This window comes from Sciurus vulgaris (assembly GCF_902686455.1).
Source record: "Sciurus vulgaris genome assembly, chromosome: 2".
Taxonomy (NCBI): Eukaryota; Metazoa; Chordata; class Mammalia; order Rodentia; family Sciuridae; genus Sciurus; species Sciurus vulgaris.
Genome location: NC_136462.1, coordinates 193,863,266 through 193,884,476, shown reverse-complemented (window position 1 = coordinate 193,884,476; position 21,211 = coordinate 193,863,266). Strand labels below are relative to the sequence as shown.

At 46.4% G+C, this 21,211-nt stretch overlaps 2 protein-coding genes across 4 annotated transcripts in view; one reads left to right on the top strand and one right to left on the bottom strand.

Moving 5' to 3' along the window:
* The window catches only part of ADNP (activity dependent neuroprotector homeobox), a 29,843-nt gene extending 17,740 nt beyond the window's left edge, over positions 1-12,103 (top strand). For 2 of the 3 annotated variants that reach the window (XM_079127564.1, XM_079127563.1), the window contains exons 2-4: positions 3,808-3,920; positions 5,668-5,760; positions 7,933-12,103. In XM_079127564.1, coding sequence (XP_078983690.1) covers positions 3,813-3,920; positions 5,668-5,760; positions 7,933-11,046 — 3,315 coding nt within the window. In that variant the 5' untranslated portion in view covers positions 3,808-3,812 and the 3' untranslated portion in view covers positions 11,047-12,103. The remainder of the gene's footprint in view (positions 1-3,807; positions 3,921-5,667; positions 5,761-7,932) is intronic. The other variant, XM_079127565.1, reaches the window with a different exon arrangement.
* Positions 12,104-20,145: 8,042 nt separating this feature from the next.
* BCAS4 (breast carcinoma amplified sequence 4) overlaps positions 20,146-21,211 on the bottom strand; it is a 54,188-nt gene continuing 53,122 nt past the window's right edge. Inside the window, exon 5 of the mRNA XM_079126979.1 lies at positions 20,146-20,264. Coding sequence (XP_078983105.1) covers positions 20,163-20,264 — 102 coding nt within the window. The 3' untranslated portion in view covers positions 20,146-20,162. The remainder of the gene's footprint in view (positions 20,265-21,211) is intronic.

Below are 21,211 nucleotides of genomic sequence, written 5' to 3'. Positions count from 1 at the left end.
CTTAATTGACATAGCTTAAAATGTAATCTGAACAAGTTTAATTTGGAGGCTTTTTTTCTTCCTGGTTTGATTGCTTTTTGGTCTTTGTTTTTTTTCCCCCAAAACCCTCCCCGTGCCTGGGCCAAGGGTTTACAGGTGGAGTTTATTTTTTTATTATTTTGTTTTGTCATTTTACTTTCTGGGTAGCACAAAAGTAAACACTTTTTTCTGCTTTTCTTTTCTCAAAGTAGGAATAGTGGTATCATTCTGACCCTGGTAGCTTTGCAGAGAGACTACCGTAGACAGACAGAGCCCACTGGCTTGTATTGTGTTGTGTTGCAGATTTATCCTAAGCTCCCAAGTGGGCACTGTCATCTGTTGGGTTTCCTCCATTGAACCTGAGTACAGACTACTGGACCAGAGCTTTTGGCAGAGCAGTTGTTACATAAATTATCGTCAATAGGTTTGTCAGTTAATGACCTCTGCTCGGTTATTAATGGTGTTTGATCATCCTTCCCTGTTGAGATTTGGCCTGCATATAGATTAATTCCTTTTGAGCTGGCTCTTTCTACCTTTATTTACCTGCTTGGTACTTGAACTAAAGAAGTGCTTTTTACTTTTGATATTTGGAGGGGTGGAGGGAGGTGGGGACATAGGTATTATTTATGTGGTTTTAATTTAACCATCACCTTAAGGCGTAGATGAATCTCAGATCTTCATTTCAGCCAGTTGACTCTTGTTTTGGAAGAAAACACCATGAGTAGGAGGTGGCCTGGATTAGTAGACTTCAATGTTGGGGACCTCATCTGTAGGTGGGAGTATAATTTGCCAAGATTGATAGGAAGGAGTGTGGTTAATTCAGTGAAAAATGAATTTAAATCATTCTCAAAAACTAGTGGTTTTAGTCTAGTTCATCAGCTGGCTTATGCTTACCATAAATAGGAGAAGAACTGTTAACTTTTTAATAGGTTATTAAACGTTCCCCCATACTTCTTAGAATTTAGAAGATGTTTTGACTCCTTGTGTACCTGTTTTTGTTTCGGATTAATGAAATAAGGAACAGAGGCATTTTTGAGAATAACTATATCTTCTGACAAACTTTTTCCTACTAGACCCATTTCACAAGGACAATTATTTTGTATAAAATGTCCCATTTTCCCTCTTGATTACTCACTTCCTCTTCTATGGTCACTGCCCAGTGGGTCTACCAAGATTTAGTTGGAACAAAACTTGAACAGAAATCGTGTGTTTGTTCATGTATCTGAAGAGACGGGCAGGGCCAGTGAGGGGGTGCTCTTTTGGCATTTTCCCTCCCTCTCCCTTCTTCCTGTGGTGGCCGTCCTCACTCTCCTTGAACCTCATTGTGCCATGTTTGGAGCATATGTTCACCTGTGTTCTGATCAAGGTCTACAAAGATTAAATACTCTAATAGGTCGCCCTAATAAGGAGACTTACTGGTCATGTACATTCTGTTCCAGTGGAGAAGGCACCTCCTAACTGATGCACATCTGTATGGTGTGTGTGATTCCAGGAGGAGGCTGGGCAGGCGCAAGTGTCTGAACTCTGCTGCCACCCCAGGACCCAGCTTCCAGGAGCCATGCATTCTTAAAGGAGCAGGCTGTGTGTTGTCCACCTCTCTTCCTAACAGAGTGACTGGCAAAGTATAGGTGCTCCAGAGATGACTGGTGAACAGTGAATGTAGATCCATTAAATGATAGTTTTCCTTTTTTTAATGCCATGAGCTGAAAGAAAGCTCTACTTGGGATTAGGATTGGGATAATGATAATGATGCTGACCTGGTAAAAGTGACCATGCTGATAACCAAGAAGGCTAAAGACATTGTATTGGCCATCAAGGGAAAAGTAGACCCATCCCTCTGAACTGCTGTCAGAACTCCTCTAGGACAGTGGTTGGCATTACTGTAAGGTGCCTTCGTTCTTAAGAGTAATTATTATAAACAGTTTATTTTGAACTCTCTTTACCTTCACAAGTGAAGAAAGAGCCCTTGATCTCAAAGACAGTTTCTTTCCCACCCCTCAGTCCCTTGAGTGTGAACCCCTTATCTATCTAAGTTTCTAATTCAAAGGGGTTTTGAGACTTGTGGAAATTCTTGTAAAAGTTTTTAAACAAAAATCAAACAGGTAACAGTAATGAATCCTGGAACCAACTATTGATTTAAACTTAGGTTTCTTAACAGCTAGAAATAGGATGAAAAGATATAGGGCCCTTGTTCTGTTTCACATCCATCCCTAATAATTCAACAGTGACCTGTAGAGTCTGGTGAGACTTGAGGGATCATTTGGCTTATAGTAGGCATAGAAAAACTTAAGTTTGTACAAGAAATGGTAACAGTGGCCCTTTGTGGGAGGAGGAGCTCATGGCTAGAGGATAATGAGAAGGGAACCCTCTTTGTTTATATTCCTATAGTGGCATGACAGAGAGAACAGGGTACATGAAAGCCACTGTTTTAAGTTAGAAGTTCCATCTGGAGCTTGATAAGGCTGAGAAATGGTTTCAATGAATGCTTTTCTCTTTGGGGCCCAATTAAACTTTCAGTGCTGTGTATGAAATATTTTCAGACTTCTAAATTTTAGTAACATCCAAATTCAGACTTTCTGGGAGTTGCTTGTTTTGGTAGTTTCCACCCTCCCCTTTCCATTTTTCATAGTTTTATGTTGATTTTTGGATTAGACCAATAAATGAAGTAACATATTACTTTTGGATTAGTGGACTTGCAGTTTATAAATGGTAGTGGTATTAGAGAGTAATAGCCTTTATTAATTAGAAGGCCAGATTTGCATATATTAAATTTTAATTCCTGGTGTTTTGGCATTTGTTTTTGCTGGTTTTGTCTTAGAGCTACTTTATTCTGCAAAATTGCTTTGGATTTGGATTATTAAATTGACAACAGATTCTTGCCAGACTTATGGAAGCTTTTATGGTTATATTGGAAAACATGCAAATTCTCAACTGCCTGAATTTTACTAAATTTTATTTTCTTTTTAAATACAAAATCTTTGGATTTTGAGGAACTTGGGAAAAGGGATCTAGATTTCTGATCTGATGTATTAGGACAGTCAAACGATTCTTCAGTTCCTACATATAGACTTCTGGTCTCCTAAGGGTGCCCTCAGTTAGCCTGAGCAGTCGCCCATTTTTTCCCCTGTCTCAGCATTCACTCAGTGGCCATGAGTGAGCGCCTTTGTCCAGCTGTGTTGCCAGCTCAGGAACGAGTCACACCGCTGTTAGTGTCTTCAGTTTGGGGAATACACAGAAACTGCAGGACAGTTCCCAAACAACAAAACCCTTTTTTCATGACACGATTGTGTGGTAATCATGCTGAAATGCTGAGCACTTTTCTATTTTCAGAGGTTCAACATCACAAGGAGAAAAGCAGTCATACTTGATTTAAAAATAATTGGTTGGTATTATTTTCCTAATTCTCAACTTTAAGATCATCACTGAAATGGTTTTTTAAAGCCTAATCAGAATCATGCCAGATTAGACTCAGAGGTCAATCCGTAGCTTAAAATACCCTGTCAGAAAATAAAGACATCTGCCAGATGTGATGGCGCACACCCCTAGGCCCAGCTACCTGGGAGATTGAGGCAGGAGAAGTGTGAGTTCGGAGCCAGCCTGGGCAGCACTGCAGGGCCCCCTCTCAGAGTAGGCCTGCCTGCTTTAAGTATTCAAACTATACCAGATAAGGATATCTACTCACCTTTTTTGTGAGATGGAGCCAGGGTTTGGGAGTCTATCATCAGTGGATTAGTAAATATTACAAGTTGTACATGTTTTGACTTTGACTTAAATTTTTTTTTCCAATAGAAACTATGTTCCAACTTCCTGTCAACAATCTTGGCAGTTTAAGAAAAGCCCGGAAAACTGTGAAAAAAATACTTAGTGACATTGGGTTGGAATACTGTAAAGAACATATAGAAGTAAGTAGCATGCCGTTTTTTTAATTTTAACGTGACTCCACTTCTGATCCATTACTTTGTATCAATGGTCAGGATCGCTAAATGTTAGGTGTGATTCTGAATTCTAACCATAGCATTAGCTTCGCCAAAACACTGAGCATAACTTGTTCCTTTGTCCCTAAAGTGGGCTCTTTGATCTTTGCATCCTGAAGCAATCACAGCTGTCATGGAGGGCTGAAGCATGTCAGACAGTGCATTACGTACTTTAAGATTGTCTGTGAATTTAGTCCTGAAAACAACCTTTGTGGGGGGGACAGAGGAATTCTCATCTCCAGTTTACAATAGGAGGAGAGAAGAGCTGAGGACGGGGGCAGTAGGACTGGAGCCTGTTCTTACTCTGATAGGCCTGAATGTTCTGGTGACCTTCTGATTGTTGAGGCATGGTTGTTTGGGTGCTTGTCGTCTCTTTCCTTAGGATTTGAGCATTTGTTGGCCCTTTTGACCCATCAGGGACTATTTTCTTCCCCTTGTTAACAGTTTGGCCTTTACAAACTGTTTTTCCAACCTTTTTATTCTGTGAGCTTTATACAGCCCAGTGGGATAGCAAGTACAATGTCTCCTCCTTTTCCAGTTCTCATTGCTCCAAATCTTACGGTTAATTGGTCAAAACCTCTGATGGAAAAGAAATGTTTCAAGCTGTTTTCCCCACTAATGTGTAAGTTCCACCTGACTAGGGGCCATGACCACCTTGTTTGTCCGTTTATCCCCAGCACCTACACAGTGCTTGGCACACATGAGGTGCTTGGAACATGTTTGAATAAAATTGGGAGATTAAAAGCAATTCATTTCACAGAACAAGTTTTCTTTTTCTGAGTCCCACTAATAATACTCCAGGGGCATATTGTGGAGACTGAAGCTTCTCAGAAGTGGGCTTCTCTAGCGTGTGTTCCCCAGAGGGAGGTAGCCTCTCTCCAACCCCTTGAGTTCAGGTAGATCAGCCCAGATAGAACAGTCCATTCAACTCTGTGTATTCCATGGGGTCATCTTCACAAAAATAAGTAATGCAAATATTAAGGTACCTTTTCTATCCTGCATTTGATTTGTTCCTCCTGTTACTATATACATTATATACTCTGGAATTTGCATGTACTTGATTTTTCTACCCCAAACTGTGGACCATTTTTAGAAGCAAGGGGAATTTTATCCTATGATTTTTTTTTATCTTCCTAGTGTGTTGCAGGGTGGGGGCTTTAGTTTTTACAGAAGACTATAAATTTAACATCACATTGCTTACTATCTTTGATTAGCTTTCTTTCCTCCTTTTTGGGTTTAAAAATCCTGTGTTTTCTTCCTGATTGATCTCCCACTCCTTCCCCCAGAATATCTCCCCCAACCCCCCCACAGAACCAGAATATTGACCTGCAGAGCTATTAGTGAACATTGCTGCCTTAGATTCCCTCCCAGTACTATCCTTAATGAGTTAGAGTGCTTACTGGTATTATCATGTGACTGGATTTTTTTATTTAAATAGAACTTCCAGCAGTTTCATTGGAAGCCTGGCTGACCACTAGGGGAATGTTCTGTAGATAGAAAACGTTCAATGCCATATGTTTTTTTGGAAATCCTAAGAGCTTTATCATTCCTAATTTGGATCTTGGGGTTAGTTTTCCTGTGCTTCCTCACCAACCCTGGCTCCGAGGTAGGATTTACATGTAAATGTAAAGTCGATGCCACTATGTTTTTGTAAACTTCTTTCACTGTTTTCTAGGATTTTAAGCAGTTTGAACCTAATGACTTTTATTTGAAAAACACTACATGGGAAGATGTAGGACTGTGGGACCCTTCACTTACAAAAAACCAGGTAAGTAGCACAAAAGACTTCCCCAAATGGCAGCACCCTTGGTACACTTCAGTTTCGGATCTAGACCTTTCATAGTAATGCAGATTTTGTGGGTAACAGCCTAACATGGAAGATACCCAGACTGTATATTTTACTTTTTCCTCAGTGATAGGGAAAAGTAAGAAGAACTTCTTGTCTTTTGTCACTGGACTGAAACTTCCAAGTGAAAGAACAAAAGAAAACACTGTCATTAAAGCTTTCTAAGGCCCTTGGGTACAGCAGACCGCCCTTACAAGTGCCTTGGCACTTCCGTTCTGAAGTGTTCTCTCCAGCAGTCTGTGTTCTCTGTGTGAGTTGCCATCCTTGTTTAGAGAGAGAAGGCTGTACTCTTCTATTGAGGTGTTCTTATTTCTCTCTGGGTGTTACCCCAACTCTGAGAGATTGGGGTAGGTGACTGTAGTATGGCAGTGATGGATATTTAGCTTCTTGTAAATTGGCGTTGAAAACAATAGTAATGATACGAGTGCCAATAAGTGAAAGAAGGGAGTTATAGATGGTGTTTCTTTATCCATAGGGAGAAATGATTGTCGATTCAAATTGGAAGTTCTAATTCTGCACTTGTGATCTGTTCATCTGTTGGAACATACCTACCAGGGAATTCATATTAGGAGATTCTAACACAGATATTCAAGGTGGTTTTTTCTTAGTATCCTAGGGAAAGGTATTAACCAGCAGTCTTAGCTTGTGAGAGCTTTCTAGTTGAACACATCATGTCGGTTTTATGAATCAAAGTTTCATAGCTTAATAATATTACAGAAGGGTTGAGCTTTGAGGAAAACCCGAGAATTTCATTTTGGTTCAAGCTGACCTCTGAATAAAAGCAGGTTTCTAGGGAGAAACAACCCCTCTTTGAGCACTGACTGTACAAATGTTAATAGTCATGATTGTGAAAGTTGTTCTTTGATATCAGTGTATTCCATGTGCGTAATTGGCTTTTAAACACCAAATACCCCTCACCTCTATGAGATATTTTTATTTTTATTTAACTTAATTTGAATCAAAGCAGCTTTTACTTTATAACCCTTTTGAAGATACGCTTACTTGAAAAGAAATAGCAAAACTTACAGAAAAAAAGCTGACTTTTCAAATCAGTAAGTTTTTAAATAAGCATTGAAGTCTGAACACTACAGTATACTTTGAGGATGATACAGCTTTGTCTCAAAATTGTCTAATTGCAGACCTGGGGTTGTGGCACGGTGATAGAGAATTTGCCTAGCATGTGTGAGGCACAGGCCTTGATACTTAGCACCACATTAAAAAAATTAAAGGTATTGATTGTGTTCATCTACAACTAAAAATATATTTTTTTAATTCTCTTAATTGCATTAAATATGCTGGGCCCTGAATTTTACTGTATCATAAATCTGAAGCCAATAACAGTTTCCTGATTCACAAACTGAGATTGATTTCATGGGTGTTTTTTTTTTTTTTTTTTTCCCCCTGTACTAGAGATTGAACCCCAGTGGTACTTTACCACTGAGCTACATCCCTTTTTTTTTTTTTTTTTTTTTAATTTTAAGGTTGCGTCTCACTAAATTGCTGAGGCTGGCCTTGAACTTGAAATCCTCCTACCTCAGCCTCCTGAGCTGCTGGGATTATACCACTGCACCCAACTCATTATTATTTTTTTTTTTTTAAGAGACTTTATTTTAGTTATTTTTTCAGATGTTGATAGACCTTTATTTTATTCATTTATTTATTCGTGGTGTTGAGAATTGAACCCGGTGCCTCACACATGCTAGGCAGGCACTGTACCACTGGGCCACAGTCCCAACCCCTCATTATTATTTCTAACTGTAAATGTTAATATTGAAGTCATTTGTCTTTGAATTTGTCTGAAGTCAATAAGTATGACTCTAGTCTTTTCTCAACAGTGAGGAAGAACTCAGTGTTGAGTTTTAAATTTACATATGGGGACATAAATGAAGATATCTGGTTTAAAATAACTTTTTCATATGAGTATCTCTTTTCATAAATTTGTTCTGCAGGAAGAATTAACCATGCTGAAATCAGGGCATTAAGAGTTGTTGCTCTAAAAGTAGCATTCTGAGAATATGTTGGTGGGGGGGTCACATAGAAGCTGTTATTGCCTGCCCAGAGTGACATTCTGATTCTAGTTTCTGTTTTCTTTAGGACTATCGGACAAAACCTTTTTGCTGCAGTGCTTGTCCATTTTCCTCAAAATTCTTTTCTGCCTACAAAAGTCATTTCCGGAATGTCCATAGTGAAGACTTTGAAAATAGAATTCTCCTTAATTGCCCCTATTGTACCTTCAATGCAGACAAAAAGACTTTGGAAACACACATTAAAATATTTCATGCTCCAAACGCCAGCGCACCAAGTAGCAGCCTCAGCACTTTCAAAGATAAAAACAAAAACGATGGCCTTAAACCTAAGCAGGCTGACAGTGTAGAGCAAGCTGTTTATTACTGTAAGAAGTGCACTTACCGAGACCCTCTTTATGAAATAGTTAGGAAGCACATTTACAGGGAACATTTTCAGCATGTGGCAGCACCTTACATAGCAAAGGCAGGAGAAAAGTCTCTCAATGGTGCAGTCCCCTTAGGCACAAGTGCCCGGGAAGAGTGTAGTATTCACTGCAAGCGATGCCTTTTCATGCCAAAGTCCTATGAAGCTTTGGTACAACATGTCATCGAAGACCACGAACGCATAGGCTATCAGGTCACTGCCATGATCGGACACACAAATGTGGTTGTTCCCCGATCCAAACCCTTGATGCTAATTGCTCCCAAACCTCAAGAGAAAAAGGGCATGGGACTCCCACCAAGAATTGGTGCCCTTGCTTCTGGAAATGTCCGGTCTTTACCATCACAGCAGATGGTGAATCGACTGTCAATACCAAAGCCTAATTTAAATTCTACAGGAGTCAACATGATGTCCAATGTTCACCTGCAGCAGAATAACTATGGGGTTAAGTCTGTAGGCCAGGGCTACAGCGTTGGTCAATCAATGAGACTGGGTCTAGGTGGCAATGCACCAGTTTCCATCCCTCAGCAGTCTCAGTCTGTGAAGCAGTTACTCCCAAGTGGAAATGGAAGGTCTTATGGACTTGGGACAGAGCAAAGGTCCCAGGCACCAGCAAGATACTCCCTGCAGGCCTCTAATGCCTCTTCTCTCTCATCAGGCCAGTTAAAGTCTCCTTCCCTCTCCCAATCGCAGGCCTCCAGAGTATTAGGTCAGTCCAGTTCTAAACCTCCCGCAGCTGCCACAGGTCCCCCCCCAGCCAATACTTCCGCAACTCAAAAGTGGAAAATTTGTACAATCTGTAATGAGCTTTTTCCTGAGAATGTCTATAGTGTGCACTTCGAAAAAGAACATAAAGCTGAGAAAGTGCCAGCAGTGGCCAACTACATTATGAAAATACACAATTTTACTAGCAAATGCCTCTACTGTAATCGCTATTTGCCCACAGACACCTTGCTCAACCACATGCTAATTCATGGTCTGTCTTGTCCATACTGCCGGTCAACTTTCAATGATGTGGAAAAAATGGCTGCGCACATGCGAATGGTTCACATAGACGAAGAGATGGGACCTAAAACGGATTCTACTTTGAGTTTTGATTTGACATTACAGCAAGGCAGTCACACTAACATCCATCTCCTGGTAACCACCTACAACCTGAGAGACGCCCCAGCTGAATCTGTTGCTTACCATGCCCAGAATAACCCTCCCGTTCCTCCAAAGCCACAACCGAAAGTTCAGGAAAAGGCAGACATCCCTGTCAAAAGTTCACCTCAAGCTGCAGTGCCCTATAAGAAAGATGTTGGAAAAACCCTTTGCCCTCTTTGCTTTTCAATCCTAAAAGGACCCATATCTGATGCACTTGCACATCATTTACGAGAGAGGCACCAGGTTATTCAAACGGTTCATCCAGTGGAGAAAAAGCTCACCTACAAGTGCATCCATTGCCTGGGTGTGTACACCAGCAACATGACCGCCTCAACCATCACTCTGCACCTGGTGCACTGCAGGGGTGTTGGCAAGACCCAGAACGGCCAGGATAAGACCAACGCACCTTCTCGGCTCAATCAGTCTCCAGGCCTGGCACCTGTGAAACGCACCTACGAGCAGATGGAGTTTCCCTTGCTGAAGAAACGAAAGTTAGATGATGATAGTGATTCGCCCAGCTTCTTCGAAGAGAAGCCTGAGGAGCCTGTCGTTTTAGCTTTAGACCCCAAGGGTCATGAAGATGATTCCTATGAAGCCAGAAAAAGCTTTCTAACAAAATATTTCAACAAACAGCCCTATCCCACCAGGAGAGAGATTGAGAAGTTAGCAGCCAGCTTGTGGTTGTGGAAGAGTGACATTGCGTCACATTTTAGTAACAAACGGAAGAAGTGTGTCCGTGATTGTGAGAAGTACAAGCCTGGGGTGTTGCTGGGCTTCAACATGAAAGAGTTGAATAAAGTCAAACATGAGATGGATTTTGATGCAGAGTGGCTGTTTGAAAACCATGATGAGAAGGATTCCAGAGTCACTGCCAGTAAGACTGTTGACAAAAAGCTTCACCTTGGGAAGGAAGAGGACAGTTCCTCTGATAGTTTTGAAAATTTAGAAGAAGAGTCCAATAGAAGTGGTAGCCCTTTTGATCCCGTTTTCGAAGTTGAGCCTAAAGTCCCTAATGATAACCCCGAGGAACATGTACCGAAGATAGTTCCCGAGGATGCTTCAGAACCTGATGAGAAGCTAGACCAAAAAGAGGAGGATGGTTCAAAGTACGAAACTGTTCATTTGACTGAGGAGCCAGCCAAACTCATGCAGGATGCCTCTGACAGCGAGGTCGACCAAGACGAGGTCGTCGAATGGAAGGACGACGGGGCCTCACCCTCTGAGAGCGGGCCTGGCTCCCAGCAGTTGTCAGACTTTGAGGATAATGCGTGTGAGGTGAAGCCAGGACCCTGGTCTGATGAGTCTTCCCAGAGTGAAGATGCTAGGAGCAGTAAGCCAGCTGCCAAAAAAAGGGCTCCCGCACACGGTGACAGAGAGCAGTTGAAATGGAAGAATAGTTCCTATGGAAAAGTTGAAGGGTTTTGGTCCAAGGACCAGTCACAGTGGAAGAATGCATCCGAGAACAGTGAGCGCTTATCTAACCCCCAGATTGAGTGGCAGAATAGCACAATTGACAGTGAGGACGGGGAGCAGTTCGACAACATGACTGATGGCGTGGCTGAGCCGATGCACGGCAGCTTGACCGGAGTTAAGCTGAGCAGCCAGCAGGCGTGAGTGCCTGCCGAGGCCTCACTGTGACTCGCTGCAGCAGCGGGGACTCTTCTTTCAGTCTGACTGCAAAGCTCTTAACTGGTACCGCCTCGTGAGGACTGGTCAGCAGGCTGCGGGGACACGTGGCCACTGCGGTCCCAGTGGTCATTTCTAAGTCTATGGCACGTTTGGCTGATCTTGGCTTCAGAACCTTCTCTGACAGACATGGTGACTTAAATGTGAAAAACCCTAAGCTGGTGGCTCATGAACGCACACGAGGAAAAGCAGAGGCTTCTTTTCTCCGCCTTTTCAACATCTTTCCCTCTGTGAAATGTCGGTTGGATGTCCTTGAGAAGCGTTGTCCTGGTCCACATGGTAGTGTAGGGCCGACAGACAAGCTGCCAGTCTAATGTGTACAGTAGACTTTGGGAAATTCGATTTTTTTTTTCATGTATTCATTCTGAATAGTTGAAATGTATATTTGTACAGTCTTTTAGACCTATTCAAGTGATGCTTATGATATTGTTATTGTGTGCCCCCATCATAGATTTGTTTCTTTTTTTAGTGTTGCCCTTGCTGTGTAATAAATGCTATATCTAGTTTACCTAGCAAAAGCTTGAACCTGCGCTAGTATGGACCTTTGGACAGACTTAGTTTTTGCACATAACCTTGTACAATCTTGCAACAGAGGCCAGCCACGTAAGATATATATCTGGACTCTCTTGTATTATAGAATTTTTTCTTGTTCTGAATATCCTTGACATTACAGCTGTCAAAAACAAAAACTGGTATTTCAGATGTTTCTGGAATCTTTTAAGCTAAAATCACATCAAGAATTGACTTTGCAGCTACTAATTTTGACACCTTTTAGATCTGTATAAAAGTGTGTTGTGTTAAAGCAGCGAACCACTGAGTGCTGCCTTTTGGATATTTAGTTTTATCTTTAGTTGAACACCACCCTGGTGTATTCATTTATACCATCTAATATATGACACACTGTTGTAGTATGTATAATTTTGTGATCTTTATTTCCCTTTGTATTCATTTTAAGCATCTAAATAAATTGCTGTATTGTGCTTAATGTAAATATTTGCTTTATTGCACACGACAGACCTGTGTGTCCATTACATCTCGTGCCATTTGATGCTGTGGCACTCTTTCATCAGAGACGGAAGCCACACTCACCAAGGAAACGTGTGGAAAACCAAGATCTGCTATTTACAGAGAATGCTTTCTCACAAGGAACCTGTTACAGATTATTTTGGTTTTGTGGTGGTGTTTTTAACTGCAAAAGTAACATCCTTTAGTTCTTCAGTTCCTTTTGTCAAGGAGCAGAGCCTGCATATGTACGTGAATGTTGTGGTGATAGAAGGATGTAAACAAACATTGGCACTAACCTGCAAGCAGAATCTTAATGCCAGGAAGTTTTCTTCTGAAGGAAGGATGTGTTACTCTTCACCTTGTCATGGGAACAGTTGTGCTAAACAGGCCTTTGACTGTTAATAAGCTTTGGAGAGCCTCATTCAGGGCCTTGGGGTAGCCAGAGCTGGTGTGTTCACTGTGCAGATTCCCCAGAGCAACTTGAGGAGGTCACAAAAAGGCAGGGTTGGTTCAGCATTTCCAGCCTCGAGGCAACAAGGGGCTGCTGGAGTCCATACCATGGCGAGTCAGTCACCCCTTGGGGACATTGACCTTAAAAAGTCTAAAGTGGTTGGCTTCCATAACTTTCTAACACCTTCTCCAAGAAAGACTTGTGACCTGAGACTCCCTAAACGTTTCTCAGAAACAATACAGGCAAAAGTACAAGAGGGCTGGAGTGTGGAGGGCCTGGGCCAGCCTGGGACTCCGAGGTCTGCTTCACCAGCTGCGGTAGGAAGTCTGTGCAGCCAGCACGTAGGGCAGGGCACCGCAAGTTAAGATGCTTTAGATTACCAAATCAGAAGTAGCAGCTGGATTCAAGCCATCTCATGTTTGTGGAATCACTCTGCCTAATTTAAACAGGAGGAACTGAGCCCGGGTGGGCGTCCCGCATGCAAAACGAGGTGCTTGTGCAGAGGCGTGGGTGTGAGTGGTCCAGGGCCCTCGCAGGTCGGACTTCAAACAGATGAGGCGGCTTCCTAGCTAAGGGGGTGGGAGGGGCCTCTGCCATTCAGAGAAGGGTTTTGGCCACTTAAAAGTTGGAAATAACATTCCCAGCTGGAATTGTTGAGAAACCCTGAAAGTGTCTCAATAAAAGCCTTTTAAAAGAATGTTGTTGGTGCCATTTGCTTTTGGAATAATCTGGTGATCATTTAATTTAAAACCGCAGCAATCTTCCACCTTGCAATTAGAATACCTATAACTGTAGGAAGAACAGTTCTGTAGGTTTCTAATTTTTAAAAAATAATTACTCATTCTGGAGAGCTTTGCTATCTTGCCCTTCAAATTTTCTTGTAACAATGAGTTCCAGAGTCAAACTGAGGTTTCTCTCCCTTTTCAGCATATAGAAGTGCTTTTTAAGATCCCATCTTTGGTTCTTTGTTATTGAGCGAAGAGAGGGAGAAGTCCTTCCAACAGCTTTGTCCCCTTTTAAGATCTGAGTAGAAATGGACTTGACCATCTTACTGCCTGTGATTGTGTCCATGCGATCCAAGCGCCTGCCCCTTTACTAAGGTGCCCATTTCACAAATGGGCCAAATAAGCACCAGCTTTTTGGAAACCCCTGTTAAAGGCTGGAATTCCCCAAATTGAAACACTTCACCAGTAGTCACCAAACCTGCTGCTGCCATGCTCAGGAGGGCTTCCTTTACTTCATCTCAAACTGCCAGCTCTAATCCCTCAAGATGCGGGTCATTTCCACGTGGGACTGTGCCTGATGGAAAATCTCTACCTAATTAAGTAGAACACACCATCAACTTTATAAACAAGGTCAGGCACTGGGTTTTCTACCCATCGCACTCCTCATCTCTTACCCACCCTGCAGCTCACCAAGATGGTAGCTAACAGGTCTAAGATGGCTCCCCCAAGTGTCGACATGGACATCTCACCAGACAAATCTCAGAAGACCGAAAAGAAACAAATAGGAAAAGGCTGCGCCCACCATTCCAACTGCTGGAGATGACATCAGCATTACTATTAACTGGTCACCGGCAGAGAGTCTAGGAAAAAAAGATCACTCTCAGCCCAGGCTCTGGATGCTTCAAACTTGAAGATAAACTCTGCTGGGAGGTTGACTCAAATCAAATCCAAACCTGTGACCAAGGACACTGCCGTTTGGTAATTGCGTGCTGCTACCTCACCATCGACTTGCTCCAACTTTAATACTGGAATGTGCTAGAAACCCCACGTCTGCGGTGGGATTGTGCTCAAAAATTAATGTCTCAGGTGAACGTTTCATGTCGTCAAAATCACCACCTGAAAATCCTCAAGTCCTGCTTTCAAGTGCTCCAAGACAGGGACCCAGCAAGACGGGTCCGTAGTCATTGCCAGGACAGGCTCCAAGTGGAATCGGTGGCAGAAACCCCCATTCTAGTTTCCTTGTGTTTTATTCCAGAATACGGTGTTCCTGTCCCCACTCCAGGCCACCGTCTGGCCTTAAGGTGCCAAGGCCCTGTAAACCTCGACTGGTTTTTGCTGAACCTTTAGTAAGTAGTTGCGGCACTGATGGCAAATTGGATCCCTTTTGGAAACTGATAAAGCAGCTACAAATAAAAGGGCTTTTCCGGCGCGCTGGCTGCCTCTCCACTGAGCAGACTGTGGCAGCTGTGTGTGTGACAAGTCGTCTGGGAGGGTGGGGAGAGGAGGACAGCTGTGGGACCTGCCTGGCGACAGGGCCGATGAACCTGTGTTGGCGTCTGCAGGAGAAAAGCCTCTGTCCCCTGCGAGGGGCCTCTGAGCAAGGGCTGGACCACAGCTCTCCTGCAGGGCAGCCCAGCTCCTAGGTCCACCAGGAGCTCGGGACGCTCAGCGAGTCCACGTGTACTGAGCAAGTCTTCAAAGCACTGCTGAAGCTCGTGCCTGGGGAGTTGGACACCTGAGTCCTTGAAACAGCCTGACAACCCAGACGGCAGCCCTGCAGAGGAGTTAGCCCAGTGGGGTTCAGATGCTGACCTGAAGGCTGGGGGCAGGTGCCTCCTGAACAGGAGGCCCAGGCCACAGTCACTGGCGTCCCCACCACACCGCAGCTCGAGCTGCCCTCGTTCCCACAGCCACAGTGATGTCCTGCCACATCAGGCTAGCAGCTGTTCTGCTTCTGCTGTGCTTTATCCCCTTTCCAAATGAGGGAAGCTCGGTACAGAAGAGGAAGACCAGCGCAGCTTGCCATTAACAAAGATGTCCCCAAGAATAAGTGCAGGCCGTTTGTTGGCTGCTCTTGACTGTGAACGAGACTTGCTCAGAGCAGGGGCCTGGACACGGCATCACTCAAAACTCCCCAGCCGGATCAGAGCAGCCTTGTCTCAGTGACTCCTGTCATTTCCTACATGCTGGTGGCACTGACCTGGGAGTGGACAGTCCCAAGCCCAGCTTGGGCTCAGGCTGCATATTCTTTTCCAGGGACATCCACTTCCTTCAGCAGTGCCTACCCCACTCACTTCGCCTGGCCTCCGCCCCTTACGTAGATAATTAGGACCCTCCCTGCAGGACAGGAAGCCCAATTAGACTGTCTCATTATGGGGACTGGCAGCTGGCTATGTCAGGACGTCACTGGCAAGCACTCCGGCTCCTGTCCCATCACCCGCAGAGCCTGTTGGTCTTGGTAGGTGCTGGGTGTCTGGAGGGGGACTTCTCACCCACCCGCAGAATTCCCCTCCCTCAGTGTTGAACAACAGTCCTGCACTCAGCCTGCAGGACCTTCCAGAAACAGTCTCTGGGAGGTGGAATCAGGCCACAGCTCCTTGGCCAGGCACAGAGCTGCTCTGACACCCAGCAGCTGAGGTGGATTTGCTTCTATTCAAACACAAGTCCATGCTGCACCCAAGAAGGCATGGGGGGACAGTGAGGACACAATCATGCTTAAAAGGACCTGTGCCCCGGGTGAACCCAGGTAGCTCCAGCTGGAAAGGGTCCTGGGAAATCTCTGCACTGGCATCCCTGAAACTGGACTCCAACTCCAGCTGCCTCTTGAAGTCACCTGGGGGGCTCTGAAGCTGCTCAGGGTCCCTCCAGAGGGCTGGCATCACTGGTTTGGGGTGCTGTCCCGCTGACTCCAACACACAGGGCCACACGACAGTGCACTGGCAGTTCTGTGTGGTTAGCGTAAACTAGCGTCCTAGCTAGTTCTGGGTGCTCTGGGGTACCCCAAGAGTTCTTGCCCCCAGAGGTCACTGCTGCAGCAGCCCTGGCACCACCAGGAAAACAAACTTGTCCTGGGCCACCACTCAGCCTCTGCCCTTACGCCCCAGCCTAGCTCCAGGAAGGTGACTTCCTGTTATATCCGCAGCAGAGTGTCTTCTGGAAGACCTGAGAAGGGCCTCCTGGTGGCCAAGGTGGGGCAGGCGTTCCTGGTTTGGTTCTTCGTGACCAAATAACACATCCCCTGTGTTTTCCCCCTCACTACTCCCCCACAGAAAGCCACCAGAAGCCCCAGCAAGCCTCAGACCCACAGACCCACTGCCCTCCACCCATCAGCTGATGATCGCCTGTTTGGCTCAGTTGCTGGCAATGGATTTTAAGTGGATTTTCTGGATAGGTAAAACCAAAATGTAAAAAGAAGTACAGTGGGGAGGACGCCGCTCGCCCCACATACCCTCTATTCTCCAGTTTTCATTTATCCTGAGAATTTTCGTGTGCCTCATTTTCGCACCGATGGGAGCATAGTATGTACACTTCTCTGCATTTGGCTTTCATATCTTGGCAATCTCCATGCCACCTCCTGAGGAACTCCCCATCAATCCCTCTACCCCACCTCGTGGTATTCCACGGTGGGGACATGCACTCGAGTTCTGCCCAGACCTGTGCTGTTTCAGTACAGAGGGGACAACCTTGTGCGTTCTGTCTTTCTCTTGTATAAGCTGGGTTCTGAGAGTTGAGGTACTGGGTCTGGGTACTTTTCATATTTTGATAGATACTGCTGACTGTCCACAAGAATGGTGTCCCCAGCCATGGGGCCTAAGGAAGCATATTTGTCTAAAAGTTCACCAACAGTGTCATCAAAGATTTTAACCTTTGCAGTGATATGTGAAGAAATTTCCAGAAATAATAATTATTTGTTTTTTATATATTTATTTATTTTTCATTTTGGCAGGGCTGGAAATGAACCCATTGCAGGCCTTGAACATGCTAGGCAGGCACTGTACCCCTGAGCTACACCTGCAGGCCCCTCTGAGCAGTTCCAATATTCTTTCCTACTTATTGGGACACAGGAGGTCGTGTCTTTTCATGTTTAAACACTTCCTGCATTTTCCTTTCTGTGAAATGCCTGTTCATACCCTTTGCCCATTTTTTATTATTTATCTGTAGGTGCTATTTACATATTAGAATGATTATTCCTTTGCAATTGAGTTGCAAACATGTTTTCCCAATTTGCCATTTGTCTTAAATTTACTTAGGATTTTGTTGTTTGGGGATTTTTTTGGTTGAATTTTCTTTTTGTTTTGCTATGCGAAAGGTTTAATTATATATATATATATATATATATAAAATCAAAGTTTTCTCCTTTATGGCTGCTGAGTTTGTATCACTCTCCAGCGTATTTGCCGACTTCCTGATTAGCTGCATTTCATACACGCAGCTCCTCGATCCGTTTGGGATTCTGGAACTGTGCCAGCCATGCCGAGCAAGATGTGGAGCTTGCTTTACCTTTTCCAGATGGTTATCCAGTTGTCTCAACATAAAGACACACTGGAACACGCCTGTCCCCCAGACCAGGGCTGCCTTCCTGACACCTCTCGCGAGGATGGACATGACGTCCACAGCCCAGGAAAGTGGGAAGATGGCGGAGCCAAGAGCCTTGCCCTTGTGAGAATCTGCAGTGTCCTTCCTACTGGTGACCAGACAGGAAGGGCCACAAAAGAAGAGCCACCTGTCCTGGGCTGCAGCGACCCTTCCTCTGCTGTGGGGGGCCGCAGAAGTGTGCAGTCAAGGCTGCACTCGACAGTGGACATGCCAGGGTCTGCCTTTGGGGAGGGGCCCTGAGGAGCCTGGGCCAGGCCAGGGGGCTCGAGGGACTAGGCTGGGATTCCTGGCAGGGCTGGTGTCCTGCCTTCCCTCTTCCCAGGTATCCTTTTGCCATTCACTACCTGGGAAACCAGAATGGCCTCTTCTGCACAGACTTCTCATGTGACCTCCCTCCTGGCTGACCGGGGAAAGTCCTCAAAGACTGTGCATCTTTAGCGGTTCACTCTTCCGCAGCTTGTTCTGTGACCTGAGCGTAGTCCTTAAGCCACTCACTGTTGAGGTCACTGGGTACCACTGCTCAACGGAGAAACAGCACAGTCCTCCCCGTCAAGCCACTGACCACAATACTGCCGCCCTTACTGAGTGCCCTTTGCCAGACCCCAGGCCAAGCACACACCACAGCCATGGGCAGGTGCTGTGTTCATAGGCCTCACTGGAGACGGCTGAGCTCAAGAGGATATGCAGCAAGGTGGAGGCCACGCAGCCAAGCTGTGCAGGACAGGAAGGCTGCCCGGGCAGGATGCCCTCCTGGCCACAACCCTACGTCTCTATTTTAGGACCCTTCTACTATAGCTTGAGCACATGCCATCCCTTCTAGCACTCCTTGGTCCCTGGTTCAGGGCCTGGAAGGAGCAGGAAGGCTGGTGTCTCCAGCAGTCAACAGATACTTGGCCTTCAGGAAATTGGTATCCTCAACTGCTTGTCTAAACAATTGGCTTTCCATCCCATGCATGCTGTCCCTGAGCAGATGGGGTGCAGGAGTGGCGGGCTTCCTGCGTTAAAAGCAGTCTCAATCAACACAGCATGGCCAAGGGGATTAGTGATCTACAGATCGGGTCCAGTGACAGCCAGACCAAGCCATCGCGTTCTGCACATGCACACGCGCTCTCCAGCCTCCATTCCGCTCAGGAGGATGGGGGCTCAGGAGCATGACAGGAGTGGGCCTGAGGGCATCTGGGTGTGGCAGTGTTGGTTGGGCTGCACAAATGTGTTCCACATGTGGGCACCATGCTCCTGTGCCGCTTTTTCTTTTCTGCGTATGTGTGTGAATTAAACCTGGGGTGCTTCACCACTGAGCCACATCCCCAGCCTGTTTTATTTTTCACTTAGAGACAAGGTCTCGATAATTTGCTGAGGCTGGCCTTGAACTTGTGATCCTCCTCCCTCGGCCTCCTGAGTCTCTGAGATTACAGGTCTGCACCCCTGTGCCTGGCTCAGGGGCCCTTTCTGTAATGTGAGTTCTACTTCCATAAAGGTGTTCAAAGATGGCCCCAAGAGGAAAATGTTGACTCTTCCTGAAACACAGGATCCATCTTGGTCTTTTAATTCTGGAGATTTCCCCAACATTGGCACCACCCAACTCATCCCTGGCTTTTCCAGCACTATCTTGTCAGATCCATTCATCCTCAAAATTCTAACACTGCACTCCGTGGCGAGTGTGTGACTCCGTGGTGAGTGTGTGTGTGTGTGGTGTCTGTTCGGCTCTTAGAGGAATTCCAGAATCTGGAGTATTAAGACAAGAGCAGGAAACTCCTCTATAGAAGAAAGGAAAAGACACACACCTTCCGGGGCCTGGGAGTCTGCTGACCTCTGCATCCTGCGCGGGACCAACCACAGGTCCGGCCTGCAGCCTCTCCTCAGCCAGAGTCTTAACAAGCAGACTGGACCAGGCCTTGGGGGTGAGGAGCAGGGTCGCTTTCAAGAAAATCCCCATGGGCGAAAAGGAAACCCACGCTCCCATTGTTCTCAGGCTGACCACAAGTGAGCTCTCCACCTTCGCTGGGATGACTGGCAAGGTCAGGGCCGCACCGCAGCCCCCAGCTTCCCTGCATGGCCTGCCCACCCAGAGCCTCGCCCCTTAAAATAGCAGGCAGGAGGTGACACCCTGGCCACCAGATCTTGAGTCCCTGCCACACATGGCCCCTCTGCAGCCCCACACCCATGGGGAAGAAATGCACCAACAAATCAACCACAACAAAAGCACAAGAAACGCAGGTGCTGCAAATAATACAGCTCCACTCCAGGTCCCACGAGAGCATGCGGCCTCAGTGGGGCTGGCACTTTGCCTCCCTGGCGTCCATGGGAAAATGGTCTTCGGTTCTGTACAACACGGGCAGCTCGAAGGTCGGCTCTGGCGCGGATGGCTTCTGCAATGGCAAAAAGTAGGACACTGTCAGCACCGAACTCGCTCCCCAGAGACCCGGGAACTCCAGCTATCCTGCAGGGGCGTTTCCCTGCTCCTCGGTAGCACTGCCCGTGACAGCCAGAGCCACCGCCCCAAGGGGCCCGGCCCACCAGCGGGGCGCCCTCTCCACAGCAGAGTTCATTGCGGGCCTGAGATGAGGCTCAGAGGCCTTGCGGGGAGGAGCCTGGAGGACAGGAGGGAGGCCATGGGCCAGTGCAGCTGTTGTGACTGCAGGACATGTGGGCCAGGAGGGAGGCCGCTCCTTGGGCCTCCCAGAGCCCACACAGCATGCCACCAGCGAAGAGGGGCTGCTCCCCAGCGCCCTGCCATGCAGGAGGCCGAACCTTGGCCAGGGTGCCAGTGCCTCTTCGCAAGCCAGACCCTTAGGAGGCGCCTGGGGCCTGGTGTGTTGCACAAGCGTGGGAGGGAGCAGGGGCTCCCACCAAGCAACCCCCGCCCACTGGCTGGAGGGACCCAGGGAAGGCCAGGATCGGAGGACACCCCCAGCAGGGGTTCCCGAAGCCGGCGCTGGACGCTCCTGGGATTTTACGGGGAGCTTGGGCCTGGGCCTTGCACAGGGATCCGGGATCACTGGTCTGGGGTGAGGCCTGGGCCTGGGGGTGTCAAAGCTCCCATGATTCTCCGTAGAACAAGGCCGGCTCCATGGCTGTGAAGCGCCAGGGAGGAAAGGAGAGTCTTCGTGGTGACTGGGCTCTGCTCCTGGGGCCCCAGCGGATTGGCAGGCACATAGGGTCAGGGGGACAGAGGCAGGGGACCTCTCGCCGCCCTCTCCCCCACCGGAGCTCCAGGGCCATTCCATCTCCTGGTCACCTCTGCGCCCTCCAGCCTGCAGCCGCAATGGAGATGCAGGGCAAGGACACAGCCTGGCTGGAGGTGACCAAAGCTGTC